Below are 10,529 nucleotides of genomic sequence, written 5' to 3'. Positions count from 1 at the left end.
GTCATACGAAATTCCTAGTTGGTATTCTTTTTCATCGAAATCTTTGCATTTAGTTCATTATGAACGGAGTGCAGGGGCTTAAATCGTTAGTTGCTCATTATTGCGGCGACAATGGGAGGCGGTGCGCAGTTAGGCATTAGAAAGGCCGAGCTTTCGCTAATGACATCCCGGCGCGCCTTATGTATGCCGACACGGCGCTTTACCGAATAACTCTTTGTTCGAGGAACGAGACGTTTAATTTACCTTTTTAAATGTTCCGCTTTCTGTGGATAATTTGATAGAGCATTTATCTGGCAGTAGAGTCTCAAGATTTTTTAATATAAAACTCATTTTGCTTGTAATTAAATGGTTTTAGGTGATGTCTATACATAATACTTACATAAGGTTAGTTTTAAGCTAGTGAATTATTATATCTTCTGTATGAAATACGTACCTAATAAAAAAAGGATAACATAAGTCACGAACGCCTGGACCCACCTTTCTCAATTCGGATCCTCAAGTTTTTCTTGGTTTGATAATATTGTAAGGAAACTTTAGGAAACATATTAAAAATCTGTCTAAAAATCATACCTAATTTACGAAGTCGGGGCTAAACACTTGTTTACCAAAAATGCACAAATTATATTCGTATATAGTAGAAAGCGTTAAGTATGTACTTTACTTCATAGCTAACGTATATTTTACAGTATTTTTGTAATGTATATTTATTATTTGCATTGTTAACATGCAGTTTCACAACACTTAAAGTTGGCAAGGTGAAAACGCTTAACGAAATATCTTGTATCTATGCATGTAAATTACTTTTTATTAATTAATTGTAATTTACATATATTTAAAGAAAAACTTGTAGTAAAGTACGTTCCTTTTAGTAGAAGTATATTTTTGTTTAAAGAAAGAAATACGTTAGTATTTTTTTATCAAAAATTAACAACGTTTACATAATTATGCTTTTTCGCTCATTACCCGTGTTTCGAGTCCACACATCGAAGCTTAATTTGATTTGTATTACTGAAACTAGAGTAGGGTATAATTGGGGGTTCTGCATCACTTGCTCTCGCGGCGCTCGAGCTGCGCGATGCAGAAGCCCCCAATTATACCGCTTATGCAGATCGTAATGTGAATATCGTATTCAATAACAATACATCACTTAGCCAATACGTTTGATTCGATCATCTGTTCGAAAATTAAACCATGAACTGTGGGAATTACTATATAATCGACCTTTAAGGAATAAAACAAGAAAATATTTATTTCAAAAATTTATTAGTTACTTAGAGTGTTTATACTACATTGTCTATACGCCATTTATTTAAACAGAGAACATTTTTTAATGCACATACTGAATCATGATAAATACAGCTATACAGATCATGAGAGTTTTCATATTCTTCATATAAGTTTAATAAACTAGGACAACCTTTATCTTCTAAGTTATTAACATTAGTACTATTTACAATGTTTCTTAACCATGACACTTTTTCTGAACCTTTGACATAAACACATTTATCTCTTAAAATATTTATAACCAAATTCTGATAATTTGAGTAAGGCACAATTCCTTCATTCCAGTATATCTTTCTATTGCGCTCAATCCAACTTACTTGTCGACGTTCTTGTTTAGTCAAATCGTAAAATGGAAATGGAGGTTTTATTAGAAATACCTGTATTTTTTTATCGCATAATATCGCAATCTCCTTTATTATAAATTCATTAGCTTCTGTTTTGAAACCTTGAACATCTACAATTGCAGTCATGATAGCCTGCGCACAATGTTACTTAACGGTTTGTATTCCACAAGTCGATCGTTAATAATTAAACAGTAGGCAGTTGTGTTATCTGGTATTAATGTTGAACATTCAAATTCCAACCTTACATCTACCGGGCCTGTTTTTAAACAGTCATTTTGCCTTGAACAATCTATGATAAAAAGTGGTGCTTTTTCTTTAAAATTTTTCAGATCAAGCAAGGGATCGACTGGGCTGCTATAATACGACTGACGAAATTTCACATACATTTCATATAATATACTGTACTTGTTTTCAGAAAACTTTAAACCTAAAGGTTCATAAGGGTAATATTGAGAATTCAAAAATAGCGTTACATTTGTCACATCACAATGATCAAATACTGAGCTGTCTTTTGATTTATTACTTTTTCTATTAGTCTGCAAGCAAAAAATTACATACCGGGGCTTTTCTAATTGAGAAGCAGTTTTTACTGACCAAGAATGCTTTGTGGTTTTAGGTAGTAAAGGATACTCATATAAATCCCAATTTCTAAAAGCCATCTGAATAGCTTTATCTCTTTCTAAATGCTTTAAAAGTGTTAAACGTTCTCTATCTGAAACTTTTATATGTGGTACTCTCCACTGAACCCTTTGTATATCTATTTGAAGCTGGACGTTTTCATCAGTAAGAATAATACTATTTAAGTTAGAATTACTCCTATTCAATATAAGTTCGTGTTTACAATTTATTACAATTTTATTGTAATCCTCTGCAAACCCTAAAATCTTATTTAATGGCACCACAACGCTAAAATGCCCATCACTTTGGAACCCGTTTAAATTCCAACCCCACAATGCAGCAACTTTACTTTCTGCTTCATTGAATGAGATGTATGACTTTATTGTTGATGTTATTCCGGAATTTTTTATACGATCTATTTCAATTCCATTCATTTCGTATCTGATGTCTTGGAACAAATACATAACAGGGTTATTAGTGAACGTAACAGGTTTCTTGCTCGGATGCCCATCCTTACCGAACAGCTTTGCCTGGCCTTCGATGTAGATTGAACTGGCTGACGGTAGCACGTATATGTCTTGCTGATGTATGGGGATTCTGATTTCATCGTTTTCTCTAAAGCTGTTATTGTAGGGATTGTATGAATGGACTTCATAGCTTTCGATTGAACTATCAAAGTGTGGTAAATCAGTAATCTGTAGTATACTCATACTTTAAACCCTAAAGCTTTAAGAAAATCTTTATTTGATTTAGTCAATTTCTTCACGTTTTTCTTACGTCTGGGCACCTTAACGGTTGTTGACGGAATAGGACGTTTTATTTTCACTGGAGGCTTTTTATTATATACTATCATTTTGCTTTTCTTAAATGAAGACGTAATTGAATATGTTCTTCACCAAAGTCAATACAGGAACCAAACTGATCTACAATCCTGACAGATATGGATGAAATTATATTTTTGTTCACTGGGAAGTAAATAACGTTCTGAGGTATTTCTGTGTAGCTGCGACCTGGAGCAGTATCAGATATAAATTCATGAATAAAATGAGTCGGTAATCCGTTGTAATATGAACCGTGCACAAGATCACATTCGATTCTGATTACAGCTGTTAAACTGCTGTTATTAACGGGCACGTTTGGTCTTGTTTTTAATACTGAAAAGTATAGTAAACCGCACTCGTATTGATCAGATAAATGAAGAGGTGGTTGAAAATACGAGACCAGTTCTGATTTATTTCCAGAGATTGTAACCGTAGTAGACATGCTTGCATACTGAACTCTTTTATATGATCCTGTTTATTTTATTTCTTGATTATACCAAAAATTCTTTAAAAAAATTAAACATAGATGTCCACAATTGAAGGGGTGATCACGTTGTATATTTTCATAATTATATTTAATGTTGGAACCTACATATTTTATGAATTCCTTCGGAGGTTTAAGATTTCCATAGCTGTCAAAATACTCAACATAATCATTATATTTTGCATAGGCTACCCAATGAGAGCCAGGATTTTTAGAACTATCTAAATTAATAACTCCACATTCTTTTTTATAAGGATATTTAGGGAGCTCATCTCTCATAAAGACACCTCTAAAATAAGGAATTCTATTTCCATACTTTAAAATGTCAAAGTTAGTTAAGGCCCGTTTGGGTAGCCGATATCTTAGTTTTTTTCTTTTGATACGAAAATTCCAAGTCCGCCTTTATGTGGTTTAAGGTGTAGTCCTTTCCCAATACATAGAGCTTCCATTTTTTCATTGTGTCTCTTCGATTCTTCATACAGCTTTTTAGCCATTTTGAATTCATTTATGGTTTTAGCAATACCAGCTGCACCGCCTGCTAAAGCCCCCGCCGCTGATAATCCCGCAAAAATAGGAATCAACGGTAGTACTCCGCCAGTTTTTGGAATAGGAATAATACGAGGGAGCTTAATCGATGAATCATCAGCTAATTCTCTGGCAGCGGCAATAGCTAATTCTATAGCCATTTTCTTGCTCTTAGGTTTTAATTTTTTTATGTGTCTTTTTGCTTTTGTAATAACAGATTTTAATTTACTTTTTAACCCTTTTCCAGGTATAATTTTTGGAGAATGCTTTTTGTTCAAACCAGAACCAGTTTTAATTTTTGCTAACATAGCCTTACTTACTAAGCGAGCTGCGAGTTTTTCACCTATATTGGCATCGGAAGCAACAGCTCGCTCTCTTGCCATTTTTAACAAAATTAAATCAGCTTTATGTCGATCCTTTAAGTTTGATGATTTGTGATATGCAATATCGTGATCTTTGCAATATTCGTCCAACTTATTTATACCTTTATCTCCTTGTGTAAGTCTTTTTATTAATTTAGTACCAGGACCACAGTAATTATATCCTGGTAAATGTAATTCAAATGGTATATTATTAATAAGCCAATTGAGAAGACTACTCTCTCCAAAACACATTATAAGACTGATGATTCCGCTTTGAATACTTTAATAAATAGTTACGTGATTCGAGTTTTATAATATTACATTCGATTTATCAATCCAACTGCTTTCAGCTGAAGATAGACCTAACCATTTTACTAAAACCCTGTTACCTTTTCTTCTAAGAACTTTCTCGACTAGATATACATTGGGATGTTTTGTTTTTTGAAGTTCTTGTGTATAAAATGCACCTAAAATAGGCTGACCTCTGATAGTATCTTCGATTAAGTAAGTTATAGGAGTTGTATCTTGTATTTTACGAATTTTAAATATTTCTGTTGACCAGTTGGGAGTGTAACCTTTTTCAAATGTTCCTTTGTATTTACTGATACGCACATAATCACCTACTTTGTACTTGCTTTTTAAATTATCATTTTTTAGCAATTTTAAATACCTTTCTAATATCAGTTTTTTATTAATATTGTTCACATTAGCAGGGATTTCATTAATAGTGCGATGGTGAGTGTGATTGTATTTGTAAATAACATCATTGAGGGTATTATTTACCCAATTGTAATTACCATTTAAACTAAATTCTTTATAGATTTTCGATTTCAATGTTCTGATAAATCGTTCAACTATTGAAGCCTTTTTTGTTGAGAAAGTTGAATAATGGTTAATATGATACGATTTCATAAGCTTCTGAAATTTGTTATTATAAAATTCTGCTCCATTATCTGTCTGCAGATTTTTAGGAACACGCCCTTTATCTAACAAAGTTTTGAAAGAGTTACACACATCTTCTTTGGTTTTACTTCTCATAGGTAAGGCCCAAGCATATTTCGAAAATGTATCAATGACGGCAAGAATATATCTGTAACTTTTATTTTCTTTTGAAATTGATTGCATATCAATTAAGTCTGCTTGCCACAAGTCATCTATATCTTTCATGATAACACGTCTTCGTGGATAGTTCACCCTCGCATTTTTATGAATTTCGTTTACCACATCAGCTTTACTCATGTTCACAATTTAGTATATTTGTCTTGAATTCAGCTAAAATACTGAATAAAAAGCATGTTAACATGACTATTTATTATTGGATTATGCCAGCTTCTTTTAATTCTTCGATTATTGATAAAATTTCATTATCATGGTTTGTATTACCGGCATCTCGCGAAGCAATTAATAGTTTCAATCTGTCAACCAGTTCATTAGGATCATCCCAATATACCAAGTCAGTGTTATTTTTGTATTTCTTTAGTGTTGGTAAGCTTCCTCCAAATTTAGTGACAACATTATTGTTTAACGTTTCAGAAAACAATGGCTTGATTATTTCACGATATTTTATACCTTTATCGCCTCTTATTTGCCCATCGGGATTAAAATCTCTCTTATGTGCATTTGTATAATGCAACATATCTTTATAGACAAGTTTATCTTCGCTCGATATTAGTTTCAAATCAGGTTTTCTTCGAAGTAAAAGTTCTTTTAAACCAGGGGTTAAATTGTAGCTTTTGTCACCAATTTTAATTAAAACGAAATTATCATCATTCACACTATCTATTTTAGAAAATGAAACTATTGAATTACCCATTAGTAATTTTTTGTTTGCACTCCTTATTCCAAATGGTATATTTACCCCATCATAAATATCATGGATATCACGACCCTCTAATGATATTTCTAAATCATCCAGTAATTCCGTCTGGGGAGACTTTTTAACGATCTGTATAGGATTCGGTTGTGGATCGTAGCATTCTTCAAACTTCGTTGATGAACTAGTATTAATGTCATCCAATTTCATGTCTTCAAAATTAGAGTGTGTATTTTCAAAAGTTTGTATTTTCTCTATTGTCTTATTCGAATCAACGAGGGTTTTAAGGGGATCTGTGACAGGTTTTAACATTTTATCAAGTGACAAGTTCATAGAGTGTTCCTGGTTTTTCATTTGTTTTATTTTATTCTTTATGGAGTCTACAGATTTCATTAATTCTATTTTAATATTTTTCTCCATGTTGTAATACGTATTATCACAACTGTATTAAGCTAAAGAACAAATTATACTGAATTTGATTTTGCATGTTAATTACTTATATGCACATATAAACAGTCAGTCAAATTTAAAAAACATATCAAAATTCTGTCTGTACCTTCCGTTATTTAATGACGAATCTTTATTTATAAGTAGAAAATTATAAGGTTTACTCCAAACAGTTTGACAAATATTTCTGAACTTTTTCCACTGTAAATCAGAACTAACATGCTCTTCATAAATATGTTTTAAATTCACATCATCTTGTTTGAATATAATAAGAAAATTTACATTGTCACGTAACAGTTGTTTCGGAATTTTCGAATAGGTTTGAGATAAATAGAAACAATCTATTTGTTTATGCCTACCCATGCAGAAATAATTGCGTATATTTACTTGATTTTCACATGCAACATCATCAAATATAAATACAGAATTTGGTAAGGCTTCAGTCGGAGAAATGACCTCTTTATCATCGTTAAACTTATAGAAGTTGATCTGCGGCACTCTTGTTAATACTTGACTCAAGAAACGATATTTTGGTTGAAATGAAGTTTTGGAATAAAGATAAAGATTTTTAAATTTAATTCCATTTTCATGTAACAACAAACTAATCATAACGTTTGTTTTACCACAGTTCGACGGACCACACATTATACATCGAATCGTATTCGGTAATAAAGGACTATGTCTGATCTGGTGAGAAGATTCATTTAAATCTATATTGTTAACTTTCAAAGATATGGGTTGCTTGATCAACTTCATTTTGACAATTACTGTAATTAGTGTCTAACACGCATATTTATAGGTAGCTATACCAATCACACTAATTAAGATATATTACATAAAAACATAAATACAGGATTAAACATGTTCGTACAGGTTAAAGTTAAGAATTTTGTATTCTTGTATTACAATATTATATAATACCTAATTTCATTATGCTGACATAGTTAGTCGAAGCAGGACCTGTTGTTAGCGGAGAAATCAATTTATTGGTAAGTTTTTAACGTTATACGTTATTACTATATTTTTAATGTGAATAATTAGATATCTTACTCAAGTTTTATTTTCAGAATCATGTCATACAGCCCCAGCATTCTTGACATTGGAGGACTTAACAGATTTGTATTTGATAATGTTGAATCTCAAATCACAACTCCTTTGGACGAAGTTGATCAGACAGAAATACAAGAGGTTAGTAAATATTATTTTATTCATCATAAGTAGTTGAATTCATATATGCCCAGATAAAAAACTGCAACAAAGATTTTGTTTAAAAAATTAAATGGCCCTTTCCACTTTTCAAAGGTAGCTGCGTGTTGAACTTTGATGGAGTTTATTAGTCCGTCAGTGTAGTTATAAACTTTTCCAGAATACCCAAGATAGTATTCAGCTTCTAATGTATTTATTTATAATGTTTCTATTTTTGATGTTAATAAATTGTGTTTTTACAGCTCAATTCTGAGGATCTCAATGACGGTCCCCTATTATATTCTGAGGAAAACTGCAAAACGTATTTTGAAAACTTAACAAATCGGCAACATTTATCATTTAAAGACTCTCAGAATAATCAAGCTCAAAGTTCCAAGAATACGAAAAAAAGGAAACCGGACACATCTTTGTCTTATGTTATTCGAAATGAACCAGGAAAATGTCATCATTTGATAAATATAGCAGTTTATGATCTGAGTGGTGACACTGTACCAGGAATTAATTGCAGTGAAAATAATAATGCTCGTGTAAGTGTTCAGTACCTAGTGAAAGACTATTGTGATGATATTATGGATGAAATTGAATATTTGATAGGTAAAATAGTAAAAAAAATTAGCTTGTCTAATCAACAGTGAATCTTATTTCGACAGGAGTGTTAAGCTGCTTATTACTTATTGTTGAATATAATATGTTGCAAAATTTCAAATCTCCTTTTATTTACCTTTCAGTAAACAATATATTTATATGGTATATTTTTAATTTATAAATAAAAACAACAAAGTACTTTATAATATTTATTTGGCATACAAGTATACATGTTATCAAAACAGTGTGTGTACATTCACATAATAGTAGATTATGATATACATAATAATTAAATACGAATTCTTATTAAAGTATTGTGCCATAGTGCCCCCAAGGCACAGTTTCAAAACTATTTTTTATCATTTGTCTTTTATTGTCATCTCTGTTAAGAATTAACTTATTCAATTTTTGCGTAAAAATGCAATGATTTTTTGATCGTATAATATACATATCATCTCTTAAATTTTCATTATATTTTAAAGCTCTTTTATATTTTTCAATATCCAATTTTTTTGTTACCGGCTTTGTAACCCCTTTTGCCTTTTTAACGGTTTTTTTCTCTGACTGTATACAATATAATTTAGCACGTAAACCAACAAATTCTGAGATCACATCTCCTCCCATTTCGTCTTTGAAATAACCCGGTAATTGCATGTTAGCTTTTGGCATACTATATATATTATTTTCTACGAAATTGCTTGTATCAAAATACATAATATTATTTTTCATGTCAGCGTAAAAGTCATCAGTTTTTATGTGATAAAGAAGACTATCAGTGTCCGTATAACACAGTTTTATGTTATCTTCATAGATCTTTTTCATAACAGAATAATGAAAATTATATAAATGTGTTTTAGATATTTCGAGTATAGAAAATCCAATATAAATGGGACGATCTAAAATTACTTTTGTTTTATTTAACTGAATAGCCACCAAATTTTTGTCTAAAATTGTCAAGTCTTTAAAGTTTGGGGCACTTATATATTTTTCCGCCCCATGTAATTTGTTAGTTGTATTTAATTTATCTTTCCATAACTGAACTAGCCGAACATCAAGTTGTTTGCGCTTGTTTTCAATCGTTTTCCCAAAAATAGAGTTGTTTTGTTTTTTGAAAAAGTCTCTTTCAAAATCTGACTTCGCTTTTTGTCTTAGAGATGTATTTAATGAAATATATGGCTCTAAAAAATTATCTTGGAAGAATGTTAGTATTCTGTGTATTTTAAGTAATATTAAACCATTTTTTAAACACTCTTGTAAATGTAAATAATGGATTACAAAACGATGTTTGTTATGCAGATTTGCTATTAATTTTTTACATTGACTTTGTAAAGGCGAAAACTTTTCAGCTGCAAAAGGCAAATCTGAATGGGAATTATGAATGCTAGGTGGATAATATAAGTCTACTTCAAGAATATAACCTTGTTTGCTCTTTTTAGATACATTCATGACATTGAAATTGACTATTTCATTTTCATTCATAAATTTAAAATTACACATAGGCAGTTTTTGCATCATAGCAAATCCATATAAGTTAACACAGTCTAGGTAAATTAGATAGGAACTTGGCTCTTTATTATTATAAGACGATAGATATTTATTATTAGCTTTAGCATATCTCAGTGAACACTGGGCAAGACCACCCCGAATTCCATCTTCTAACATTTGGTACATATCAACATCTGAAATTAATTCCAGTTCAACTTTAGTGTGTAACAGCATAGCATCCCAACTTAATGATGGGGATGAAACATAGAAACATGGATCCAAACTATAATAATTTAAACTCATATCTCTAAATTTTTCAAAAATATCGCATAGTAAAAGTACGTCACATTTCAAATATAGGTCCGTATACTCTCCTAAATTTTTTATTTTGAAACTATCCCACACTTTTTTAGCATGTTGATAATCATCTGGTGAAATATGTTCCCCGGTAAGTTTGTTAAAAAATTTAGATCGCTCAGGCAGTTGAGTTTCGTTATATTTTTCCCACGTATCTATGTAGTCATAACAGTACACACCTTTTCTACGAACTAATTG

The 10,529-nt window shown here is 31.1% G+C and overlaps 1 protein-coding gene across 1 annotated transcript; it reads right to left on the bottom strand.

The window, feature by feature from the left end:
* Nucleotides 1–1,246: 1,246 nt before the first annotated feature.
* On the bottom strand, nucleotides 1,247–2,971 carry LOC126912370 (uncharacterized). Its single transcript, XM_050704150.1, has one exon. The coding sequence runs from the start codon at nucleotides 2,954–2,956 to the stop codon at nucleotides 1,751–1,753; it is 1,206 nt and encodes a 401-aa protein (XP_050560107.1). The 5' UTR covers nucleotides 2,957–2,971; the 3' UTR covers nucleotides 1,247–1,750.
* Between the last annotated feature and the right edge of the window lie 7,558 nt (nucleotides 2,972–10,529).

This window comes from Spodoptera frugiperda, chromosome 25 (genome assembly GCF_023101765.2).
Source record: "Spodoptera frugiperda isolate SF20-4 chromosome 25, AGI-APGP_CSIRO_Sfru_2.0, whole genome shotgun sequence".
NCBI lineage: Eukaryota > Metazoa > Arthropoda > Insecta > Lepidoptera > Noctuidae > Spodoptera > Spodoptera frugiperda.
Note: the sequence above shows the minus strand (reverse complement) of the source record. Positions and strands in the feature narration are given on the sequence as shown.

What these genes read in the sequence shown, in the direction of transcription:
- LOC126912370 (XM_050704150.1), bottom strand. Translation starts at nt 2,956, where the DNA reads ATGAGTATACTACAGATTACTGATTTACCACACTTTGATAGTTCAATC.